The sequence below is a fragment of the Diaporthe amygdali genome (genome assembly GCF_026229845.1).
Source record: "Diaporthe amygdali strain CAA958 chromosome Unknown NODE_3_length_2959817_cov_65_330692, whole genome shotgun sequence".
Classification (NCBI taxonomy): Eukaryota; Fungi; Ascomycota; class Sordariomycetes; order Diaporthales; family Diaporthaceae; genus Diaporthe; species Diaporthe amygdali.
This window is the reverse complement of record NW_026517023.1, coordinates 2,032,657-2,056,950: the sequence shown is the minus strand read 5'-3', so window position 1 is coordinate 2,056,950 and position 24,294 is coordinate 2,032,657. Positions and strand designations below refer to the sequence as shown.

Sequence of the window (24,294 nt, the reverse complement as noted above, 5' to 3'; positions counted from 1 at the left end):
CACGAGCTCAACGCACCTAGGTGCAAGTCGACGAGACAAACCGACGACTGTGGTGGCAAGGTGGGTAGGCCGTGACGGTCAAAGGACAAGTTCAGCTAAAATGCCAACCTAACGTTGAAAGACGGCGCCTGCGCCTGAGCCTGCGCAAGGTACGCGCCCAGGTGCTCATCGCTTTCAATTTCCAGCGGTACCAATTGTCCTTCCATACCCGGCATTTTGATCAAACCTTCTACACGGACACATGTCGAGCCTGGAACTCTCTGTTCGACGATCTGGTTGAGCTCTTCCAACGACTGGGAGGTCAAGAGAGCAATAAAGACCTCACCTCTTGGGTCGATATTTGCGGGGCTTAACAGCCGGATGTAGATCGGTATGGTCCCAGTGTTCGTGACAGGTGCTGTTTGGAACATGACCGGGGCTGCTGCTGGTCGCGGGGGATCGAATGGTGACGGAGCTGCCATTGACGACGGTCCTGAGAGGAATTGTTGATTTGGGTCGACAAACGGGTTCTGAGCATTTGGATCTAGGAGCATCGATGATCCAAGGTGGGTATCCATGGGTACTTGCATGCCCATCTGAGTACCGAGGAGTTGGTGATCAGGAATTAGACGACTTGAGTGAGCGTGCCCTTGCTGAGTATCACCAGCGCTGGGCGGAACAAGCATCTGTGTGCCGAAACCAGAAGCATCCTCGCCCATGTTATCCATGACGGGAGCACCATCTTCGAAATCTTCAACCCCTGCGAGCCCTTCAGAAGACCTGGCCCTGCTCTGCTTAGAACCCTTGCCTCTGCGTTGGTCGTCCCTCAAGCGCTTCATGACATCTCTTGCCAGCGCTTCGACGGCCCTTGTCTTCATGTCGTGGCTCTGTGCATCATCAAGCCTGCTCAAAATCTTCTGCAGCATGTCGGACTCATCAATCCACCTCTGCTTGAGCTCCTTCCAGCGCTCAGGCCCCATAGCCACCTTAGATGTAAAGCCGTCCGACTGCAAAATCTTGTAGAATGCGGACCGGACTCTCCTCGACTCCTCCGGGTTCAAGCCAAGGATATTCTTCGCATCTGCCAACCACAGTTCCTTGTCGCCTCCAGAACGCATGCGTTTAGTGACATCCGAGCATATAACCTCCAACGCGAGCTTCTTCTTATCTATGTTTTCCTTGTCGACCCAGAATGCGTTCTGTAGTTCATTAAATTCGCCAATCAGGGTCTCTTTGGCAGACTCCCAGGCCTCATGGCCTGCTATCGACTTTTTTACGATCCCCGCACCTTCACAAATGGACTGAAATTTGTTCCTAACAGCGTTGTAGGCCGTCTTGTCCAGTCCAAGGATGGCTTGACCTTCACCGAGCGTCGTCTCGGACGGAAATCGAGGGGGCCCGGGTGGATCAGCAGGCATCCCAGCATACTGCCTCGTGCGCCGCCGCCGTTTCTTAGTAGCCCAGCGTTCGGCAGATTCGGCCTGCATTTTGCGTTTACGCTCCTCTCTAAGTTGCGACGCAAGGTCAGGCACAGCAGGGAGGCCATAAGATGGATCTTGCATCGCCAACTGAAGCTCATCATCATCTTCGTCGTCTTCACCATTGCTCGTCCCGGCTTGCAGGGAGAGGTCGGCACCATCCTTGGTCTTACCGGTAGGAACCCGGAGCAGCCATCTGTGCTTGCTGCGCACGCGATTCAGCTCGCGCGACTTGATGTTGTATCCGTCCTCTTCATTCAGGACGTGCAGCATCTCGGCCTGGGAGAGATTGCGCTCCCATAGCTCCTTGATGCGAGCGACAAGCCGGTCATTTTTGAGAGCAGGCTGGTGCTTTGAGGGAAATTCCCAGCGTCGAAACTGAGCCTGATATGCGCGCTTACTACAACAAAAAGACGGGTTCAGCACCAAGTGCAATGCCGGATGAGTGAGAACCTGGGCACCCCTGGTTGCGGCTCCGGCACGGCCGTGAGAACCTGGATGGACACGGAGTCCGCCGTGCGTGCTGGCCGGCGCGGGCCTCTACGGCAGGGGAGAAGACGCGCCGAGGCAGTCCGTAAATGAGAGGTCGCCGTACCGGCTGTTGCCCGAGGTGCAAGCAGACACGACGTGAAGTACAACGTACCTGGGTGCGAAGCTGTGGCTCGTCTGCATATACGAGATTATGTCTTCGATGGATCGCTTCTCGTCCACATATAGCCGCTTTAGTGTGTCTTTATGTGTCTCCCAATCGTAGACCATCGTGTATTGTAAGTACTTCGCTTACCGCTTGCAGTTTGGGCACCTTGATGTCGTGTCGGCGTGTCCGGGCCTGCACTTGCACACCTGGTCTATCTCGCCGCCCAGACTTGGCGTTGTTCCCACTCGATCTCTGGTTGGTGCCAGCTGGCGCCAGCTGGCATAGCCTCTTATCGATAATGGACAGCTCCTCGAAATTTCTCGATTACAGTCTACTCGCGGGGGACGAGACACCACTTTGCACACCAACGACGGATCATGCAATGCTGCCATATATTTTGAAGTGACTCGATCACTTCTAGTAATCTCACTTTGACCACTACTGACATTCCGACTGGCTGGCGACAAGCAGAACACCCGAACGCAAAACAAAAGACTGCGCCGATTTCTTTGCCCAGGTCTCTCAGGGCTTCTCACTGCGCAGCATGGATATCTTCAGGGTTCTGTCACTTGGCACGACCGTGGGGAAGGCTGGCAAATCGGCACCCAGTGGCGCACTCCCATCATCCGGGAGTCGAGCTAACGCACAGCTCTTCCACGACGACGTGGGGACGACCAGAGGCACCAAGAGAAAGAGGGCAGCCCAGAACGAAGAGGACGGAAGTGACGAAGAAGATGTCAGCGACCTGGACTTCTTCGCCCCCAAGGATACCACGAAGGGCGTCAAAAAGGCTTCCGCGCCACCAAAAACAACACAAAACCTGAAGCCATCGCCAAAGGCGAAGCTGCTGGAGGAGGACGAATGCAAACAAATCCTGCGATCGCACCGACTAAAGTTCACGCTCCTCTCGGCGGGGGCTGACAAGAAATCAAAAGTCAAGAAGAGCAAGAAAAAGGCAAAGGCAGCTGCGAAAGAGGTCAAATCAGACAAGAAGCAGTTGTTTCCACAACCGCTGCAGGCTTTTAGCGAGCTGAGATCTACTTACAACATTTCCTCCCGACTGGCGGACAACCTCGATGCTCAGGGATACCGGGAACCGACCGAAGTGCAGATGGCTGGTCTGCCTCTGCTACTAGACCCTGTGCGCGCTCTCGGAAGTGCCTTGGGCGAGGATGTGCCAACCGAGTCCGTCGACTTCATGGGAGTCGCACCCACTGGTAGTGGGAAGACAGTCAGCTTCTTGATCCCTGCCATAAACAGCATTATGAAGAGGAGGGCTGGATCCGAGGATCGGAAGGTGCACACCTTGGAGGCAGTCATAGTTGCGCCCACAAGAGAACTCGCGAATCAAATACACAATGAGGGTCTCAAGTTGACTGCAGGCACGGGAATCAAAATCGCGGCTATGAGAAAGGGCATGCGGATTGTCGCAGAGGACGGTGTCGCCGAGGTCGAAGAGAAGGAGAGCGAGAGCGAGTCTTCCAACGGCAGTGAAGAGGAAGATTCGGGCTCAGAGAGCGACGAGGACGACTCTACAAAGCCAGTCACGAAGGCCGACATACTGGTCACAACGCCCATGCTACTGCTCAATTTTCTCAACAAAAGGAAAACGAAGCGGACGATCCCATCTGTCAAGTCTCTGATTTTGGACGAAGCGGACGTGCTCCTGGATGAGCTTTTTCGTGATCAGACAATTGGCATCTGGACGGCTTGCACCAATCCAGAACTACACCTGACTTTCTGGTCTGCAACGATGGGATCTAACATCGAGACCCTCGCCACGGAGCAGCTGAAGTCTCATTATAAGGTGCTGGGCACCGCATCCAAGCCTCTTATCCGGCTGGTGGTTGGACTGAAGGACACAGCGGTACCGAATGTGACACACAAACTCACATACACTGCCACGGAGCCTGGAAAATTGTACGCCCTCCGCCAGCTCCTTCATCCCGTCTCTGGCTCTGAAACAGGCCCATCTCTCCGACCGCCTTTCATTGTTTTTACTCAGACGATCGATCGGGCCACCGCTCTCCACGAAGAATTGAAATACGACATTCCAATTGAGGCGGGCGGCTCAGCCCGCATTGCCGTGCTCCACTCGTCACTGTCGGACTCAGTCCGTTCCAATATTATGCGCCGTTTCCGCCTCGGCGAAATCTGGGTGCTGATCACCACAGACGTCCTCGCGCGAGGCGTTGACTTCGCCGGCGTAAACGGTGTTGTCAACTATGATGTCCCTACGAGCGCCGCAGCGTACGTGCACCGGGCTGGGCGAACTGGACGGGCAGGTCGCGAGGGAGGTGTGGCAGTGACGCTGTACACTAAGGACGATATGCCCTACATCAAGACGTTCGCAAATGTGATTGCAATGAGCGAGAAGCAGGCGGGCAAGGAGGAGTCAAAGGTATTGAGGGCACTGCTGGATGCGCTGCCGGACGTGAAGAAAGAGGATAAGAAGAAACTCAAGACCAGAGGCGTGGAGAGCCGGAGAACAGGAGCTGCCATGATTACGTCGAAGAGTACTTGGGAGAGGAAGAAGGAGCATAACCGAAAAGCGGCCATCAAAGAGAGCCGGAAGAGAAAGAGTGCTTGAACAGCCACGTGCACGCGGTCTACATGATCCATGCTTGTCAATTGGCATCTTCCTTCCGAAGACCTTCCTAATTACTCCCAATAGTGCTTTTGAGCACCCAAAATTCATATAAGCCACCGCGTCCGTGCTCCTCAAGCCTGCGTTCCAGGTGTGACCGATCCGCCGCCCGAAAGCGTAACCGTCGAGTTCGCCAACCACCCATTGAGCAGCGCGCTCGCATTATAATACACATTAAAGCCGCCACTAGCAATATTCGCCAAACTCTCGTCCACATCCGTGAGATTCTGGACGTACGAGTCCGCAGTCAGGGTCCAGTTGCTCGTCGCATCCAGCGCCACATCGACGTACGAGTCGCCAAAGCCAGAGTACGCGGCGCCATCCCAGCTGCTGTGGGCTGTCAGGTTCCACGAGATGTACGACCCGTTGTAAGCGACTAGGTCGCCGGCGAGCGTCGACTCAGCCACGCTGATAAACACCTCGGCAGGCGACAGAGCCGAGTTGTCGGCGTAGGAGGCGTAGTAGTCGAAGTCCTGGGTGATCTGGGAGTAGTTCGCGACGACGAGGACGCCACTGTCGGGCTCGACGCGCGTGCTGGACAGGCTCACGTCGACGATGGTGTTGCCGAACCACAGGCCGGGGGCATCAGCCGCTGTGACGGCGATGCGGCTGTCGCTGATGTCGATCCGCCCGCCGGACAGCCGCACCTGGCTGCTGAAGATGACCAGGCCGCCCAGCAGGCCGGCCGTGCAGTCGCTGTTGGCGATGCTGACGTTCTGGGCGCCGTCCATGAAGACCACGGGGCCCTTCTCGGATATGGAGAGGACATTGTCAGCGAAGATCTCGCCCAGGGCGTAGAAGGTCGCCGAGCCGATGCCCGCCGTGTGGGCGACACTGTCACTAATATAAATTATGCCCTTGGGCGAGTCTCCTGAGAAGGCAGAGCTGCGGTACCCGCCCGAGAAGTGCGCGATGTTGCTGCCGTAGATGGTGGCGTTGCCGCTGGCGTACAGGCCGTGCGATACCGGGCCCGATGAGTACAGCCATGAGTTAGTCACGTTGACGACGGTGTCGCTGCCGTATGCGTACACATTTGCGGCTCCGTTGTGCACGGTCACGTTCACATGGTCCAGGGATGCTGTTGATGCATTTGCCTGCAATTCGTGGTCAACAAAGCAAGCGCAAGAAAGTGGAGTGCGGGCAGCAATGAGGCGGGCAGTATGAGTTCTGGGGCGTGTGAAGGTGGAACATACCACGTTGATGGCAGCATTGAAACCCCAGAAGCTGGCGGAGAGCAGGTCTGAGGCGTATCCATACTTGACCACATCCACATACGACAAGTCGAGATCTGCCCCGCCAGCCACGAGGATGACGCTGGTGTCGTTGGCATCCGCAGAATAAGTCTCATGGTCGATTGAGGTGCTGTTCTCGTCGAAGGTATTCGCGGCCACGACTGTTTCCCACGAAGTTCATAAGTGAGGTGGTTTTTACACGTCACAGGGAACCCAAAAGAGGCAAATTTGATGTGCACATAGAGAATAGATGCTCACTGTCTGAGGGCTGGTAATCGAGGAACGGGACATTATAGTCGGGGATGATGGCATTGTCCGCCGCCCAGTCGCTGGCAGGGATCACATCAGACGGGTCTTCGAGGGTGACCGATGCAAGGGCTACTCTGGCGGCGAGGAGGCCCAGGGGCTGGAGAGAACGAAGTTGCATCATCCTCGCTGTGTCTAATAACCTATTCCAACAAGATGAGATGAACGAGAGGAAGGGAAGCGACGGGTTCACAGAAGAACCAAAGAAGCTTGGCTGATGGATTCCATGGCTCAAATATCAACATTCTGGTGCCTTTATATCTTTACCTTTATATGCCGTCAATTACCCCAGATTTCCAGTGAAGATATCCATGCCCCACGTCAGTGCCCATTGTTTCCCCATGGGGTTGTAGTCCCCCTTGCAGGGCCGGATGCATGGTGGAGGGCGCTTGCAACGTTTAGTAGTAGCCCGCCATGCGGGGACGGGATGTGAGGTGCCATCGAGGTCGACATCCCGAGATTGGGCTTGCGTAAGCTGGGTAGAATCGTCACAAGAATCATCTCGAATCTCATGAGATAAATGGCGAGGTGAAAATTGACAGAGGCAACGTTGGCAAAGGGGCTATTAGGGTGGATATGTCTCAGTTCGATATTTGACTTTCGAGAAGAACGCAGCGTTTATCAACACCCATATCTGCGATACCCATGCATGGACCCAAAAGATCTGTCAGACAGCAAAAGACAAGGTCAATGCTTGACATAAACGCTCTCAGCATTCATCTGGACGCGTAGTTCTGTGAAGTTATCTAAGACAGTCACATGGAAAATGTGATATCATTCAACAGCCAAAAGGCGTTCGCGTAGATTATTGCCAATTCCTGCTCCCGACAAAACCCACATTCCTTTTCCACGCCCCTAGTAAGAGGAAATGCAACCCGCCCTAGTAAGGCTTGTATCTCCATCCCCTCGGATCCAACACCACCTCAGCCCCCACCTGCCCGAACGTCCCAACCGCGACCGTCAGGTCGTGATACCCTTCTAGGCCGGTGACAGGCTGATCCGTCTCCGCGTCGAGGGACTCGTGCAGGTTCCAGCGCCCATCGATCCTCCCGTTCCTCGTGAAGAAGACTTCCGTCTCGATGACAGCCCCCGCCCCTCCTGCTGCTCCCCCACTTCCCTTACCCTTGCCCGAGGACGACGAAGCCCCCGCGCCAGGGGAGAAAGTCATTCCGATGCCCACGACCTCGCCCTTCTTGAACGGCGCCGTGAAGTCCTTTCCTCCCCAACGGTCATTGACAAACTTGTGCCCATCATCGCCATGCACAGCCAGACTCCCGCGGTGCCAACCCGGCATCCTGAAAGGCGGGTAAGGCAGCGCCGTGAAGCCCACCGCGAACCCGGCGTCCTTGCCCATCTCGCGCACGTAGCACTCAAAGTACACCGTCGCCGGCCGCCCCGTGGCGAGCGGGCTGTCGCGCTGCACGAGGTACGCGTGCGGGTACCCGATGATGCAGCAGTCGCCGCTGCGCCGGTCGGTCTTGACCGCCCAGCTGCCCGTCCCCGGCGACTGCGTCAGGCTGCCGCCGCCGAACACGCCCGCCGGCGGCGTCACCAGCCGCGGCACGATCCCCGGCGCCCGCAGCCCGGGCTCGCGGTCCAGGTTCAGCGGCGCCGACAGCGTGTAGCGCCTGCACCAGTCCTCGCCCGCCTCGGCCTGGTCTGACGTCGCGTTGGTGGCTGGCGACTTGTCCCAGCCTGAGAAGATGTCCGGCGGCGGCGGGAAGCCTGACGTGTCGGGCACGGCGTCCTGCCAGTTGTGCTGTGGCTGTGGCTGCTGCGTGGGCGGGGGGCCTGGCGGCGGGGCGTACTCATCGTGGGCTACATTCTGGCCGTGCTGCTTGGACGGTGGCGGGCCTGCTGGTGGTGCGTAGTCGTCCTTGCTCTGCTGCTGTTGTCCGTAGGATGGCGGGGGTCCCGGGGGTGGTGCGTAGTCTCCTTGTCCCGGACCAGATCCGGATCCGGCGCCGGCGTAGGAGGGTGGCGGGCCTGCTGGTGGGGCCACGTCATCCACATTATTGTTGGATGAGTGGCGGAAGGGGTTGTTAGATTTCAGAGAACTGAACCCCATCGTCACGACTGTGGATTTAATGTGTTTGGTAGAAGAGGAGCAAATGTTGAGAGACTGGTTCGTTTCGTTGATTGAGTGAGCGAAACAGCAACGATGTTTGTTTCAGGTTTCAGTTGTCCTCAAGCAAGAAGTGCAAACACTTGACCCTAGTCCTGCAATTGTCTGTGACTTGCTGCCCTGTTATCTTGACCAGTGACAAGCACAGCCATGTGGTTCAATTGAGTTGAGGCCGCCTAGATGACGCCGTTTCTGGCTATTACAGGAGGATGAACGAGGGGAGGCTGTGCCAACACCAACGCCGCCAAGCCAATCCTTAGCCCGTTGCCAATCAAGACCGAGCAAATTTCCCGCTTACAGTACCACTTGGCTCGTCCTTCGACTGGTCTTTTAGAAGGACGCTGGCCACTGCACTATTCATTTATGGTGGCACAACAGAGGCTACTCCGCCTCTGCTGCATGTTGTCGGCATACATTTCATCATGAAACAAGGAAAGAGCATTTAGCGAGTGACTTTAGTTAGATTTTCAAGTATAAAGCAATCTCGGCGACCCAAAACTCTGGTGGCCGTAGCGGAAACCGTCGAGTCCCTCATCCCAGACGAGTTGGACATCTGTTCAGTTCCAAAAGAATAACCAATAACCCCAGAAAATCACGAGCCAACGGCAATCTCTCCTCCAATCTGTCCCCAAAAGTCCGAGCAGAATCAAAGTAGCGACGATAGCACTCTGATTGCCTACTCCCTTCTCAATCCTTCCTTTTCAACGTCTTATAAACCACGAAGGTGTTCTCGCTAACCCCAAACGCTGGCGTCTTTGGCGTTTGGATAAAAGAACGCCGCCAGAGCAATGATCACGTACGTAGTACACAGCAATGCGCCTTCCAGATAGTTGCTGCGGCCGTCAAGGACCAGGAAGTTGGCGATGAAGGCCGACACGAACAGGCACACCGTCTCGAAGAGCGTGAAATAGAGAGTCATCTCCTTCTGCATAATCCATCCCAGGATGACCACTAGCGGCGTGATGAATAGTGCGATCTGGATGGAGCTTCCCACTGCAACACCAATGGCCAGATCCATCTTGTTCTTCATGGCCACCGTGATGGCCGTGACGTGCTCGGCTGCGTTGCCCACGATTGGCAGGACAATCAGACCGATGAAGGCTTCGCTGATCGTGCTGGTCTCAACGAGTCCGTTGATGGAGTCAACCATGAACTCGGCGCACACAGCGACCAAACCCGTTGAGGCAAGTAGCAATATGACCGCACTCGTTCGTGACAGGTCGTCTGCAAATGGGTCCTCGGCAGCCTCTCCGGCCGCAACGACCGTTGGTAAGGCCCTGGCTGGAATCTGAGAGGGCAGCATTGCTCCAGGCGGGCGGATCTCCGTGTTGAGGCGACCCGGCAGCGAGTTTGTCCTGCGGATCCCATACCGCACACGAGGGATCGGGCCGGTCGGCGCCGCAGGTGTCCCAGCCAAGTTCGTCTGCTGGGTAAAGACGGTTGGAGCTAGGCTCCTAGCCGTAGGCTTCAGGGACAGCAGAGCATCAAACGGTCTCCTAGCCAAGGTAGACTCTCCAGCCGTACCCGCAGCATTTCCAGGGCTGGAGTCGACGGCAAAGTCCACGCGCCGGGGCTCTCCCGGAGTCGCAGTAATTCTCTCCACATTCTCTGGGCTTTCGTCGATTGTCTCTTCAGCCGGGCTGTTTGAGCCATGAGTGTGAGAGCGAGACTTCTTGTAGTATTTGCGATCGCGCTTCGAGCGTTTGTGGTGCTTCCTCCGGTGCCGACGGTGAGATCTTTCATCTTCAATGGCCGACTCGTCGCCCTCGAATGAGATTGTTCTGCCAGGAAAGCCCGGTCGTGATGGATGCTCTCCAGTTGGTCCATCCTCGTTAGTGGGGCTAACCGTCGTTCCGAGAGACGGTGTGCTGCGAAGTGGGCCGGTCTGTGCAGTCTCCACCGTATCCATCGAGGCAACACTGGACTTGCGGCGACGCCCATGACGTACCATGCGCTTCACTCGCTTTGAGACGGTGTCTCTCGAACGCCCGGATGAGTCCGAGTCGGACGAGGAGGAGGAGCTGTCGTCGGAGCTGGAGGAGTCAAACCACGCAACTGCGGGGCCGGGAGTGGATTCCGCATCGATGACATCCTGGGGTGTCGACTCGTACATGTAGGCATGAGACTTCAACTGGAAGACCAAGTATATAATGTACACCAGGAGTAGCACCTATAGCGAACATGATCTGTCAGTGGCTGGCCGGGAAAGTGGGAACATCTTAACTTACCACGCTGGTTCCGCGGCTGATAATGAGAGACTGCTCGTCTGCTTTGTTGTTGTCATTGAACGAAGCATGGAAGGCCGTCTACAGATATCAGTAAGCAAGGGCAGTGGATACGTCAACGGAAATGGCGGAACAAACCGGCAAAACGAGACTGATGACACTCAGACTTAGGAGACAGGCGCTCATCTGGGTCACGGTGCTGTTGTAAATCTGGGGAAAAACGGAGGTCAGTTCAGTAACCGGTTGAGGGTGGTTTGGAGATAGTCCTACCTGCTCGCGAAAGCGTAGACCTCCCAAGACGAAGCACATGCCAAGAATGAGAAGCAGGTTCGCCAGGATGGACCCCAAAAGGGATGCTTGGACAATACGGATTTCATTCTGATGACCACTGTTAGCCGTGGCCAGACATGAGGTGTTCTGGAAGGACTGGGGACTCACCTTAACAAGAGCAATGCTGTAGCGTTGGACGACGAGTGTTAGTGAGCAAAATAAGGATGGAATCGTGGGTGGGCCACAGGCACGCTCGGAAACAGCGGCAGGGACAGGCGGGCACTCATGGGTCAAGGATATGGGACGCGATTTGATTTGATAATACCCGTAAAGGGCTTCTCTCTTCTGTTTCTTGTCTTGATCACTTTAGCAAGGTGGACATACATGCTGTAGAGCCTGTTAGCAACCGTATACGCATTCTAGATTGGGGGACGGCTGGCTGGCAAACGAGTGCCACACCCCAGAAACCAGCCGAACCCCCTAGCACATGTCGTGCTATCACGTACAAGATAATAAGTTCCACAGCATTGCCAAAGGTGATATTCATCAGGGCACCGATGGCGTCGCCGAAACGGTGTGCCACTGTCTCGGTCGCATGGCTGAGGAGGCCGGCGAGCGGGATGATGGCGATTGCATTCATGGCAAAGTTCACACCGGGGCTTATGCCAGGGACGAAGTTGACGGCGATGCCGACAGGGACGAAGACCAGCAGGACATTGATCCAGCTGTGGAAGAGAATCTTCCTGAAGACCAGGACAAAACGCTTGAACACGTTGGGTTTGTCCCTATTCTTGTCCTTGTCTGTCCCGTTTTCTGACTTTTCGTTCTGGGAAGGGGGCCCGGAATCTAACTGAGACCCCTTCCGTGAAGCTTGCGGAGATGTATTGGCAGGCAGGCCTCCTCCAGGACCGTTATGCGGACCCTTGTCTGGGAAGGAGTTGCTGCCACTTGCGCCATCGTTGGCATCGATGCCGAGGCCGACATGACTGCTGGAAGACTTGAAGACGGCATTGCCACTGCCATTGCCATTGCCCTTGCCATTATGACTGCTCTCGGAGGTGTCGAGAGTCGAGGTGGTACGGTTTGTAGGTTTGTTAGTTATGGGAAGCAAGCCTGGGTCGGGGGTGTTGGAGTTGGAAGTCGGTCGTCTCGCCGTGCTACGGTTGCCGCCATGAACTTTGGATTGTGCCCAAGAACGAAGGCGATCTATATACGGTTCGTCAGGTGAAGTTTCCTTCATCGAAGTTCGTTTGGCAGAGCGTAGCAGAGGTTGAGCACGACAGAAGCGTGATGATTGTGGGCGTGTGTGGGCGTGGGTTTTGCTGGAAGGCAAAAGGTTGGGTTGAGGCAGGAGAAAGGGAGGAAGCGCGCAAGGGACAGAGCCAAGTGTGGTGGCAAGTTTATATGGGAAAGGTGAGTTTCACGCAATCGCTATCAGTAACGGAACGGAGGGAGACACAAGCACGAGCACGAGCACGAGCTAGGCGTGGGGGGGGAGGACCCCTGGTGGGTAGGGCAGGGGGGAGGGGGGCAGGGGGCCAGGGGAGTGGGCAAGAGACATCCGCCTGCCGCCTCGCCCGTCGTGCTCGTCTCCACTGATTGGGGTGGCCACTCTGTCACTCATAGGCTCTCTCAGTGCCAGTACTGTAAGCGCAGAGTGACAGACTCGACAGAGTACCCACTACACACAGCCCTGCCCCAGCCCAGTGGATTTGCGCTCCCCCCTAAAGTGGCATGGGCCAGCTACCTAGGTATAGCGCCTCGCCGCGACCCCTGCTGGGTGCTCAGTTGACCTGTGACGGGCCCCCGAAACGGCATCATCATCAGCGCCAACGCCGTCCATCATGTTTATCATCACATTGGGAACAAGTAAAGAAAAACCGAACACGGGCCACTCTGTCGACTGTCATCCTGTACGAATGGAGCATCACCCTACCGTGAGATGAGGATGGGCCATAGAATGTCGCTGTGGAGTCTATCATGACGCGACTCGACAAGTGCCGTGCACATGTCTGCCATCGGCCATGTACAGAGTGGCAGACTATCAACCACCGACCGCCTGCTCTGCTCATCTCTGCTAATCTGCTCTGGTGTCAATTGGGCCTGCCATGGTCTCGACGACATGTGGTCGCGTCCACCTGCAATTCTCAGCAGCAGGACATGCAAGTGGGTGATATCCCAGCCGAGATCGACAAAGTATACCGAGTAGGGTTGAGCTGTCACTTTGCCAACCATCAAAGCGGCACCGGCACTCTGCAACTATCGCGACACGGACCCGATGCTTCTGTGACGGACCAGCAGCACGTGCCCGGGGCGTCTGTGGCCCTTCTATGGCCCCATCTGATAGTGCGCGACGGCGGCACGACACGCAATGCAATGCAATGCAGTCACCTCCCGGGGGTTTTGGCTTCGCGTTTGGTCTCAAGTCAGGGATACGGCCTCGACAAGCTACGCTGCCACATGCCATTCACTGCGCCGCCCAGGCACTTCGGTCTCGCTTTGCCGGGGATTATGCTGCACCCTCACGTTGCATTCCGCTTCCGTTGTGCTTATCGCCGGCTCGGGCATGCGGGCTGGGCACATCCGTTCACCAGTTCTTCTTGAACCCCTCCTGCTCTTGATCCTGCCTGCCAAGTAGACCAAGCTCCAATTGGCAGGTCGACACGCTGATTCCGGTCCTATCTTTCTACCTTGGCCCTGAAGCTTGTCCGAGTCGTAAGAAACACGTAAGGCTGGATAATTGTGGGTACACCATTGTCCAAGGAAACACACGGCTTCCTCTGGTGGGGCGAACAGCTCGCCCTACTAGGACACAACAAGCAGCATGTCAACATCCACAAGTGTGCCATTCCATGACCAAGCAGTTGGTTCCGTGGACATTAGCGAGGAGCGGAGAGTAGCGTAGCACAAGGGGATCTTCGATTACCACACTGTAGCACCCATCTCTTCTAAGCAATCGGCTCCAGTCACAAAAGTCACCTCTACACGTCGTTGATGGGCGTTTGCGCAAGCAGAAATTGGAACAGTGACCACAGTGTGCCGTCGAGAGTTTGACACCCGCCACACTGACATCTCTACGACCAACTTAGCCATTCAATTCCACATGACTCTGAAAGCGATCAATTGACATCAATGTTCAGATTAGACCAAAACTCTAGCCATTCATTCCAACTCAACATGCAGCACACCCTCTTCACGTTCTCATACTCAATTCCCTTGACCTTCATGCAATACGTAGCCGAGAAACATGATGTGTCTGAAAGTACGCACTTGTGCCGGACATCACACTACACGGCTTTACTGTCTCTTTCAGATTCCTGTAACGTTGTCAGATACCCATTCAATATCTGGCCTGCGTATGTCCTCAGCTGCTCAAGCAACACTTACAGTCTGTCACAGCAGACGGCGTCACTTGCTCTCAAGTATGGTTAGTCGCTTTTGCGTCCTTGTGTTGCTTTAGATATGATTTAGGAATAAGTTTGCCATAGCGTAGTACCTCTTACTTGCAAGCTCGGCATGACTCCCGAGACTGGGCCGGGATGATGCTATTTTTAATCAGGTGCATCGTTGTCAAATCTCACAACCTGGAAAGGACGAGATCATTGGATGACCATTCGCCCAGTTCAATAAATACAAGCGTCGAAAAGTCGGGATATTACTTGTATGGTGCTGTCGCATGCCTCGACCCCGATCATATGTAGTCGCAGTGATCGTAGATGAAGCCCCTACTGGCTAAAGGTGGCTGGACACCAAAGGTAGGTATGCTCTTTACTACTGCAAACAAATCACTGCCTAACTCAATCGCATTGTTTTGTTCATCCCAATACATACAATATTCATCCACATGACGAGTCACATCCCTCACTTACTGCCCTTGCCCCTTGGAACTGCCACTGACCAAGTGGGAGCTCCCTAATTAGAGTGGCAAGGTCCTCATAATTACTGATGTCTCTGTTGGAATCGGCCAATTACTTGTTACTGTATTTACCAACGAAACGGTAATGTCTTGAATCGCCACGCGCTCCAGCGTCGCGGACGTGGTGCTGCACCCGGTGATTGGATCCCCACTATGGATTGTGAGAAAAGAAAAGGGGAAAAAGTTCCAAGTACAAGAGAGGTAAGGCTGAAGTGTCGCACACGAGGCTGAGTCTGCGAGATAAACCCAAGAAGATGGCGTTGTCAGCCCTGGTAAGACTTCGCTTCTCATCATGTATCCTCAGTTCGTAATTACTGAAAGATGTCCACAAAAAAATCATGCCCCCCTGGCTTTATTGGAAATCTCAACGGAAAAATGTTGGATCTGCACGGTGCCATAATGGTATTCGTTGCCATTGATCGTCAGATTCTGCAATCCGGTGTTGACAACACATTGCCTAGAGACCACTTCCTTGTCCGACTCAAGAACGGAGCCTACGCAGAGCTCTTCATCCGTCCAAGCCCGCCTGTCACGCAGAAGATCGGGGTGGGTCTATCCATTTGGCATAGTCTCGCTGCGCCTAAAGACCTGCTCCAGCCGGAACTGAGACGCGAATCCTGGGAGTGGGCCAAAGGACATTGTATCCACGATCTACCTCTGCAGTTTTGGAGTATCTCAAGAGTGAACCATAAAATGCAGAAAGAGGGGTAAATAATTAGCACAATCAAGTTTTGACCTTGGTTTAGCAGTGATCATTCAACCACGGTATACGAGTTGTGGCGCAGGAACCTGGCTAAGAAACAACACAAGAATCACACACTGATCCCACACGAGATTCTGGTTCGATCCGTTGTCATGTGGAGGTGGTCTGCAGGTTGCCGAGAGTTATCTTGCAGCTGAGCCGTGCAACATTCAATGACAATCATGTCTGGACTGTGATGGCCCGCATGCAACATCCGAGAGAGTATCGCCGAGATTTCTCGCGAAAATACCCTTCATAGAGGCAGTGACCTTTAGTGCCACCCGGTCAGCCCAGATCGTCGTCGCTTGGCTGCTGTTCGTGAGGTGATACTGCGGGGAAGCTGGGGCGGGATTTTAAGCTTCTTTTCTTCTTTTGGGGAAACGCCATCTGCGGTGCCTGGTACGGAGTATACGGGAGGGGCTTTCCCCAAGCAATTTGCTCTAGTTGGAGCTTGTTCCTAGGCCCGGTGCTACGTTCCTGGAGCTCTACTGACGACACACCTCGATGCCCCTCAGCTCCGTTCGCTGCAAGTCTCGCGACACATGCAGCCATAGGTCTGCAGTCGGCCCGGTGAAATTTAGTTATTAGTTCATGGCACGATTCTGTGGCACCCGACGCACTGCACCTCTCATAGTTGGCTTTCCCCCTTCCGGACACAATTGGCCATCCTATGACATCTCGTGGGCATCACAATGAGTGGAGAGATCCCCAATGGCACATTCACCCCTGGAGGGGTGGCCGCCCTCTTTCGGCCAAATACTCGCCTGGAATCTTCTCTAATATATAAGGTGTTCGACCCTTCTCTGGTCTTCACCTTCTCTTTCTGGATCACATTGAGGCTAGCACTTCCTCGCAAGTTCACCAAGTACGTGGACATGGCAGTGATGGCTTCGCTCTTGTTGACCTGGTTTCTACTGGGAACTTGTCCCGCTGGGTTAGCCCAGACTCACTCCTCCACATCCAGTCAGACGGAGACGACAACGAGTTATAGAGAAGTCTTTACCGTCCCGGCCGATTCTGATGTTGGACAACCCATCCTACCGAATGTTGAGGATCCTCAAGCTGTTGATGCGCAAAGCGTTTGCCCTGGATACACAGCTTCGAACTTGCAAAATACTACCACTGGTTTCACGGCAGACTTGAGCCTGGGCGGTGACGCATGCAATGTCTACGGCAACGAAATCGAGCAGCTAATCTTGACCGTCGAGTATCAGGCTTCGGACCGTCTGCATGTTGGGATCCAGCCGCGGTACATCGGGCCTGAGAATGAGACCTGGTTCCTGCTCCCTGAAGCTATCGTCCCCAAGCCAGCGATATCCAGTGACGGAGACACAAGCTCTGATAGCAGCGACTTCGAGCTGTCATGGACGAACGACCCTACCTTCTCTTTCACGGTGAGGAGGAAGTCCAGCGGTGACACCCTCTTCACCACCGAGGGCAGCAAACTTGTGTACGAGGACCAATTTATCGAGTTCGTCTCGCCCCTTCCGGAAAATTACAATCTTTATGGTCTCGGCGAAGTCATGCACGGCTTTAGACTGGGAAACAATCTCACAAGTAGGTACATACGAAGTTGTTATAGGATCAATGACAGCTAAGCGTAGCGCAGGAACGTTCTTCGCTGCGGATGTCGGTAACCCAATCGATGAGAATATATATGGAGTACACCCAGTCTATTTAGATACCAGGTACTTTCAGGACGGCACATACGTAGCAAACGCCACTGACACATCAACGACGTATACCACATCATCGCACGGCGTCTTTCAAAGGAACGCCCATCCTCAGGAGGTTCTACTGCGGCCGGAGGGAATCACCTGGAGAGCTCTAGGCGGTACAATCGACCTGTATTTCTACTCTGGGCCATCAGCAGCAGATGTGGTCAAATCCTACCATGCTAGCACGGTTGGGCTACCAGCTATGCAGCAATACTGGACGTTCGGATACCATCAATGTAGGTGGGGATACGAGAACTGGACCAAGCTGCAAGAGGTGGTCGACAACTTTGCTGCATCTGACATTCCGCTTGAAACGATCTGGACTGACATCGATTACATGAATCAATATCGCGATTTCGACAACGATCAAAAAAGATTTGGCTATGAGGAAGGCACCCAGTTCCTCGCGAAGCTGCATGCGAATGGCCAACACTATGTGCCGATCGTCGATTCTGCTATATACCACCCGAACCCGGACAATGAGAGTGATGCGTACGCTCCCTATGACCGTGGAGTTGAGGCTGGTGCTTTTATGATGAACCCAGATGAATCGCTATATATTGGAACTGTTTGGCCTGGGTACACTGGTGAGTCTGCTCTCCCACCCTGGCCTGCATTTGGGCCCCGGTTATCCATGTCTGGTGGACGTGCCTCCCGTGTATCAATTACATCGGTAGAATTTATCCAGTGCTGACCATGAAATCCAGTATTCCCTGACTGGGTTGGAGACTCCTTGGGAGCAACCAATGGCTCAGGTGCCTTCTCCTGGTGGAGAAATGAGATTACCAGCTGGTACCAGAATGTCTCCTTTGACGGGATCTGGATCGACATGAGCGAAGTCTCGTCGTTCTGCGTCGGGAGCTGCGGCAGTGCCAATGTTTCTCTCAACCCCGTTCACCCACCGTTCCTGCTTCCAGGCGAGCCAGGGAACGAGGTGCTTGGATACCCTGAAGGTTTCAACCTTACCAATGCAACAGAGGCTGCCTCAGCGTCATCTGCGAGCGCGTCACAGGCTTCGGCGACAGCGTCAAGCTCGGCATCCTCTACGACCACCTCATACCTTCGCACGACGCCTACTCCTGGCGCTCGGAATGTCAATTATCCGCCCTATTCCATTAATCACGTGAGCGGAGACCTCGCAGTACACGCAGTATCTCCAAATGCTACCCACCATGACGGCTCGCAGGAGTATGACTTCCACAATCTATTCGGTCATCAGATCCTAAATGCCACATACCACGGTCTTCTCGCTACTCTACCCACCAAGCGACCATTTATCATCGGCCGTGCCACGTTCGCTGGCTCTGGCAAATGGGCCGGGCACTGGGGCGGTGATAATTATAGCGTGTGGTCCTCCATGGTCTTAGCTATCTCACAGGCCTTGTCCTTCAGCATTTTCGGCATTCCCATGTTCGGACCCGACGTGTGTGGTTTCTCAGGAAACTCAGACCTGGAGCTTTGCAACCGCTGGATGCAGGTTGGGGCTTTCTTCCCCTTCTACCGCAACCACAACACCCTTGGCGCAAACTCCCAGGAGCCTTACGTGTGGGCGAGCGTGGCCGAGGCGAGTCGTACAGCGATGGCGATCCGATATACCCTTCTCCCATACATGTATACTCTATTTGCACATGCACATTCGAACGGGACCACCGTCCTGCGCGCATTGGTGTGGGAATTTCCCGAGGAGCCATGGCTGGCGAACGCGGACCACCAGTTCCTTCTTGGCGGTTCGGTCTTGGTCACACCGGTCCTGACACAGGGCGCTGAGAGCGTCGATGGTGTGTTCCCTGGCTCGGGCGATGGTACTACAGTTTGGTATGACTGGTACAACCAGACTGCTATCACGGGTGTGTCAAGAGGTCAGAATGTCACCATCGACGCGCCGTTGGGGCACATCCCGGTGTACATCCGGGGTGGAAGTGTGATCCCCACCCAGAAGCCGGGCAAGACGACCGCAGAGAGTCGACAGAATCCGTGGGGCCTGCTCGTGGCGCTGGACCTGCAGGGCGCCGCTGAGGGGACGTTGTACCTGGACGATGGCGAAAGCTTGGTACCTAATGCTACCACTTGGGTGCAGGTACGTTCTGCTGTGATACCTTGACGTGGGCTTTTCGTGAGACTAACAACTCTTGTAGCTTTCTGCCTCAAATACATCTGTGACTGCGCAGCCGACGGGCAACTACAAGGACTCAGTTGCCCTAGCCAACGTTACAGTCCTGGGCGTGACTGGCCAAGTATCTAATGTGACGCTCAATGGGCAGGCGGTGACGAGTGGTTGGTCTTGGGACAGCGCAACCAACATTCTTAGCATTACAGGTCTCGAAAACTCGACTTCCGACGGGGCATGGAATTCGAAATGGGAGCTGCAATGGAGTTTATCTAACAATGGCTCTGGCGTATCCAACAGCAATACCGGTTCGTCTCGAGGAGCGGAAGGTGATGGTCAGTCGCCCGCCAGTGGAGGCTCAGGATATGTCATTGTCCCCCTAGCCAGCATGGTAGCTATGCTTGTGGGTGCTCTGGCGATTTTGTGAGCGGGAGAATGTGTTACAAAGCACCACCGAGAGCTATCACGGATGAAGACCATCAAATGGAGACGCTTCTTGTACACAGATCTTATTCCATACAAACTCTAGCTTGACCAATAACTGGATACCAGTCCCAGGCTGCTGTACAGATCCTTGACTTCCTCGGGCGTCTTTCGTGCGTATTCGTATGTGTGCTTGTCGCCGTACCAAGCCTGGGAGAAAGTCAGCTCACGAAGAAAAGCCCACTTGCGAATTTTCACGTACCACGGAGAGCTTCCAGAGAGTTTCGACATCCATCACGTCACCTTTCCCAAAACCGTGGCGCTCGTGATAATGCTCAGCTTCGTCCCTGGTCGTGCACAGCTGGATGGTGCTGCAAGCGTAGTGCACATCGTTCCACCACGTCGACGGCGGTGTGCAAAAGACTGCACAGAGTTCCTTGTGCGAAGCTCTCGGCTCCAGCCTGCCATCTGCCATGCTAACGGTGATCAGCTCTCCTCTGGCGTCTACAACCTTGACCAATGTCTTGGCTGGGGAGAGCATGGCGGCAGCGCCGAATGCGCACCATGCACAGTTCGTCCACTACGACTTGTCGCCGGACGTCTATAATGTGACAAGCGGCAAATTAGTCGTCACCGCTAGTCACTTGATCATGTCGGGCATGACTATTCTTACCACAACATTCGGCGTTGGTCTATTGTAGAGTTTCTCAGTAAATCGAAACGTTAAAGCCAGAATGGCTGTGCTTAGGGAATCCTACAAATGCGAGAATGGATGGGCCATAGCAATTGGAGTAGGGGAGGGTATACCATCGGCATACAGCTTCACATGGTGAAGATCTCGCAGTCTTTCTAGGCCTCGAGATACATCTTCATTGGGTATTGATAGTTTGCTGGATAGGTCTTGAACAGTAGGTGGTCGACAATTGTCCAAAAAGAACTGGAAAATCTGGTACCGAAGGTTACGCTCGAATGAGTCCATAATTATCAATGAGGGTGATGCTCTGTGAGAAGACGATGAAGATACTTGAGTGATAACAGTCGAAGATTGAATAACAGATGCGACAACGGTATGCGATGGACACATTTGTAGAGCCCCTCGCGGTTCTTTACCCGAGACAAGACGAGTGGCATATTCCGATGTCGGGACAAAGCTGGGCGATGGCACCTAATTAGAATACTAGTACGACTTTCTGTCTTTATTGCCTTCTCGTCACCCAACATAAATCCCAGCTAAATGTTCAAATTTTCAGCCCAGATTTCTATATTCCACGCTAAGTAAAGATACTATGTAGTTGATGCTGGATTCTTCTTTCAACGAAAAATGCAAGCACACAATCCCACAGCGGTGACTTTGGTGTAAACTGCGGCATATAGAGCTTGGATCAGCAGCGATATTTTCAGGTACCTTTTTGCGCATTTGCGCGCGGCTCATCTGCACTACTCATTCGCGCGCTGCATGCCGATTTTCGCACCATATGCGAAAGCTCAAATCCTGACCCCATGGAGAACAGAATTAATTTTCAATCCACTTCTCTGATAACGCGGGTGAGAGGGCTGCTCAATTTCCTTGAACTCGCCACTGCCAGCATTCTCGCCAACTTCAACCTCTTGACGTACAAGGCACTGATCGACTGGACGAACGACGGCGACACGGTATTCCGATGGCCTCCAAATTATAAAATTCAGATCTAGAGCCCTTTTCATTGACCAGGGGCAAGAGCTCGCTCTACCACCGAAGGCCTGACGACAACATCATGGGGGCACCTCTCCTAGTACAACTCTCAGCGTATCGTCGTGCACCCTGACCGGGACTTCGGCACCAGTGTAAGCTCCATGAAAGAGATAAAGTATCTGTATGAAAGACTTGAAAATTTTATAGTAGTACAATGATATCTTGTTGCTCTATTCACACGCCAGGGGATGCGATATCAACTCCAAGGCGCTCTAAGTGATGCAAGGGACCAAGCTTATCCCATGCTTCTCGTTCTGCCTGACTACCAAGCCACACTAGGCCAAGCATACCGGCAGCGTTTGTGCCAACGCCCTCTAAACGACCATGTCGACGGGGAATAAGACATATCCAGGAATTTGTGAGGCACACGTTGTAAGCTCTAATTTCACGACTCTTATCCTGTGCCGTCCTCATTACAGACAACAGCTGAGCATAGCATTGGAAGATGTAACGCGCTTGGCAACGCTCGGGAAGTCGGAGCACGAAATGCTGGTAAGGAATACCTGAGATTCTAGTTGCAACGTCTACTGAAAGTTAGAGAAGATCTAAATTAATACTAGAGGTGAGGGGCTTACTGACCTTGGGTGGATTGGACCTGTTCTGGAAACAAAGGAAAGGGCGAAGGAGACGCAAATATTTGCAAATGCTTGTGACCTTGAGAAGCCCCCGCCTCTGCGCCGCAGTTGTAGATGGCCATTTGCGGCACCTTGCGTCCGAGGTTCGCCATCACAGCATGGACTGCGCTTAAGTCATCAAGGTCGAGGTCATCATCTTGTGACACGAACTCGCGAGTATGCAAAATGTACATTGGTCGATGGATGCAATGCATGTTGAGCTCGAGGATATGCCGGTGTCCAACGTGGCTGACCACGAAGGCCGGATCAGGGTGGAGGAACGGCCCTCCAACGCCACGGCGTTCAGGTGCATCATGGGTCAGGATAGGTTTCTTTGATAAGGCCTGACTTATGCGGAATTCGAACTGGTAAAGTTTGTCAGCTCTTTACTAAAAACAAGACAACAAAGTAGGTCTAGACTTGTGGTCACTTACCTTGAACCCCTTATCTTCGGCTATCTCGCCCTGTGTTTCCTCATAGAATAAGTTCCCTTGTGAAACCAGAGTATCAAATCTGGTCAGGGCTTGGAGCTCCAGGTCGTCTGGTAGCTTTATTGGAGACATTGGTAGCGGATGGTCGAATAAAGCTGCTTGGCCACCAAAGTCAGATATGTGTATTGAACCACTCAGACCTCCAGCTGGAGATTCGGATTCCGTAAGCCGTGAGATAGATCTTCTGTACAATTCGAAGATTGTGGAATGGACGTGACGCATGTATTCACGTACACCACTTTCCCCGCTCAGGATTTGCTAAACCACACATGACTACTGCCGTGAAGCAAGGCGAACACAGAGCAGCCACAACAGGGGTTGAGATTGTGGCTGGATGTGGGTCCTTGGCAGTAAACAACTATAAGCGAGTAAGCACGAGATTTTGGCAGTGAAGACAAGACACTAGAAACACAGACAAATTGTCATCGATGATATGATCGAGAAGAAGATTTGCACATCCACGAAGCCACTGGTATTCGACGACGATACTTCGTCTCTCGTGGCCCAGTCCGAGGTTCAAGAGACGCTTGCGAGGCTCAACTTTGATGTATCGTAGCTCATTCGAGAGGCAAAGTTTTCGTCTAAAGAAGTCATGAGACCCAGAAGTCCCCCAGCAACGGAAGATGAGTAGCACGGCGAGTAGCACGATCTTAGCCAAGCCACGACAACGAATGAGCTACTCCGAGAGTCACCGCTCTCAATAGCGCAACGCGAGTCCATGACTGCTGACGCGGCCGGAGGAGATCCGTAGGCAGATTGGAATCGACGAGCAACCGCCGTCCAGCAGGGAATGGTGCGCGGAAGGTGCTTTACTTCTTTTATGGCCCTCTAATGGACCCGAAGCAGCTGCAGCGTGTTCTCAGCCTCAAGGACCGACCCAGAAGCTTGAAGCCGGCTGAGATCGTTGGGTACCATATTCAGATGTGGTGGCCGTATCCGGTGTTGATCGATGGGCCTCCTGGAAATGTGGCTAAGGGCACAGCATATGAGATTAAGGGCGGGGAAAATAAGGACAAATTGGCTCATTACGAGACGAACAACTATAAAGACCGCGAATGTATTGTTCGCCTTGGGACAGAGTCTAAAATCTCTGACACGACGTTTGAGTAGGTTGGAGATACGGAAGAATCGAAGGACGGCAGATTTGATCTGAGGAACTGGCAAATGACGCATTTGTTGGAGGACTGATTCATCGCTGTCTTTCCAGCCTCGGTGCCTCATCTGTCACGCTGAAATTTATTGCAACAAAAGAGTTCACATGCATACGGGCATCTCGATCGTTCTCTCCCAAACTCAGATCCTAATGACTCGTTGATTTTCGACATTGGCAAAGGCACAACATTTATGAGGCTGCAGCATGGCATCAGCAAACCCATCATTGATGCATTTGAGGAATCCCCGAGGAGACCAACTGAGTTGTCAGGCCATGCCACAAACATTCCGGCCGAGACCTCTGTCGGGCGCTGAAAATAGCGTTTTTTTATTGTGCACTAAGAAAAGATATCTGTTGAAGCAGTCAAAGGAAGCCTCCACTGGGGACTTGACACTGGCACAGCGTGCAGAGCTTGCAGCAAACGTGCTAGTCATTTGTCGTAAATAAAGCTTTGCGGAGGTGGGATAGTGTTTTATGTGTAGTAGAATTTTACTTTTGA

At 53.8% G+C, this 24,294-nt stretch overlaps 10 protein-coding genes across 10 annotated transcripts; 4 read left to right on the top strand and 6 right to left on the bottom strand.

The window, feature by feature from the left end:
• Positions 1-95: 95 nt before the first annotated feature.
• J7T55_003027 (uncharacterized protein) lies at positions 96-2,216 on the bottom strand (the record flags this gene model as incomplete). The annotated part of the gene is made up of 2 exons (XM_053138163.1): positions 96-1,857; positions 2,101-2,216. The coding sequence occupies 2 exons, from the start codon at positions 2,214-2,216 to the stop codon at positions 96-98; spliced, it is 1,878 nt and encodes a 625-aa protein (XP_052998895.1).
• Positions 2,217-2,392: 176 nt separating this feature from the next.
• J7T55_003026 (tp-dependent rna helicase rok1) lies at positions 2,393-4,684 on the top strand (the record flags this gene model as incomplete). Its single annotated transcript, XM_053138162.1, has 2 exons — positions 2,393-2,496; positions 2,566-4,684. The coding sequence occupies 2 exons, from the start codon at positions 2,393-2,395 to the stop codon at positions 4,682-4,684; spliced, it is 2,223 nt and encodes a 740-aa protein (XP_052998894.1).
• A 131-nt stretch (positions 4,685-4,815) lies between these two features.
• Positions 4,816-6,403, bottom strand: J7T55_003025 (uncharacterized protein; the record flags this gene model as incomplete). The annotated part of the gene is made up of 3 exons (XM_053138161.1): positions 4,816-5,835; positions 5,935-6,134; positions 6,232-6,403. 3 exons carry the CDS (start codon positions 6,401-6,403, stop codon positions 4,816-4,818), a joined length of 1,392 nt encoding a protein of 463 aa, XP_052998893.1.
• Positions 6,404-7,159: 756 nt separating this feature from the next.
• J7T55_003024 (spry domain-containing protein) lies at positions 7,160-8,347 on the bottom strand (the record flags this gene model as incomplete). Its single annotated transcript, XM_053138160.1, has 1 exon — positions 7,160-8,347. One exon carries the CDS (start codon positions 8,345-8,347, stop codon positions 7,160-7,162), a length of 1,188 nt encoding a protein of 395 aa, XP_052998892.1.
• Positions 8,348-9,137: 790 nt separating this feature from the next.
• J7T55_003023 (membrane bound cation transporter) lies at positions 9,138-12,139 on the bottom strand (the record flags this gene model as incomplete). Its single annotated transcript, XM_053138159.1, has 6 exons — positions 9,138-10,574; positions 10,633-10,710; positions 10,768-10,839; positions 10,900-11,007; positions 11,068-11,083; positions 11,406-12,139. 6 exons carry the CDS (start codon positions 12,137-12,139, stop codon positions 9,138-9,140), a joined length of 2,445 nt encoding a protein of 814 aa, XP_052998891.1.
• A 4,110-nt stretch (positions 12,140-16,249) lies between these two features.
• On the top strand, positions 16,250-19,809 carry J7T55_003022 (Alpha-glucosidase; the record flags this gene model as incomplete). The annotated part of the gene is made up of 5 exons (XM_053138157.1): positions 16,250-16,422; positions 16,522-17,114; positions 17,167-17,862; positions 17,983-19,352; positions 19,411-19,809. The coding sequence occupies 5 exons, from the start codon at positions 16,250-16,252 to the stop codon at positions 19,807-19,809; spliced, it is 3,231 nt and encodes a 1,076-aa protein (XP_052998890.1).
• A 98-nt stretch (positions 19,810-19,907) lies between these two features.
• On the bottom strand, positions 19,908-20,346 carry J7T55_003021 (alkylmercury lyase domain-containing protein; the record flags this gene model as incomplete). Its single annotated transcript, XM_053138156.1, has 2 exons — positions 19,908-20,015; positions 20,068-20,346. The coding sequence occupies 2 exons, from the start codon at positions 20,344-20,346 to the stop codon at positions 19,908-19,910; spliced, it is 387 nt and encodes a 128-aa protein (XP_052998889.1).
• Positions 20,347-21,305: 959 nt separating this feature from the next.
• On the top strand, positions 21,306-21,855 carry J7T55_003020 (uncharacterized protein; the record flags this gene model as incomplete). The annotated part of the gene is made up of 3 exons (XM_053138155.1): positions 21,306-21,458; positions 21,579-21,629; positions 21,817-21,855. The coding sequence occupies 3 exons, from the start codon at positions 21,306-21,308 to the stop codon at positions 21,853-21,855; spliced, it is 243 nt and encodes an 80-aa protein (XP_052998888.1).
• A 95-nt stretch (positions 21,856-21,950) lies between these two features.
• On the bottom strand, positions 21,951-22,714 carry J7T55_003019 (tetraphosphate phosphorylase; the record flags this gene model as incomplete). The annotated part of the gene is made up of 3 exons (XM_053138154.1): positions 21,951-22,026; positions 22,113-22,516; positions 22,586-22,714. 3 exons carry the CDS (start codon positions 22,712-22,714, stop codon positions 21,951-21,953), a joined length of 609 nt encoding a protein of 202 aa, XP_052998887.1.
• A 46-nt stretch (positions 22,715-22,760) lies between these two features.
• J7T55_003018 (poly polymerase protein) lies at positions 22,761-24,109 on the top strand (the record flags this gene model as incomplete). The annotated part of the gene is made up of 6 exons (XM_053138153.1): positions 22,761-22,855; positions 22,930-22,992; positions 23,057-23,194; positions 23,394-23,435; positions 23,506-23,748; positions 23,896-24,109. The coding sequence occupies 6 exons, from the start codon at positions 22,761-22,763 to the stop codon at positions 24,107-24,109; spliced, it is 795 nt and encodes a 264-aa protein (XP_052998886.1).
• Positions 24,110-24,294: the final 185 nt, after the last annotated feature.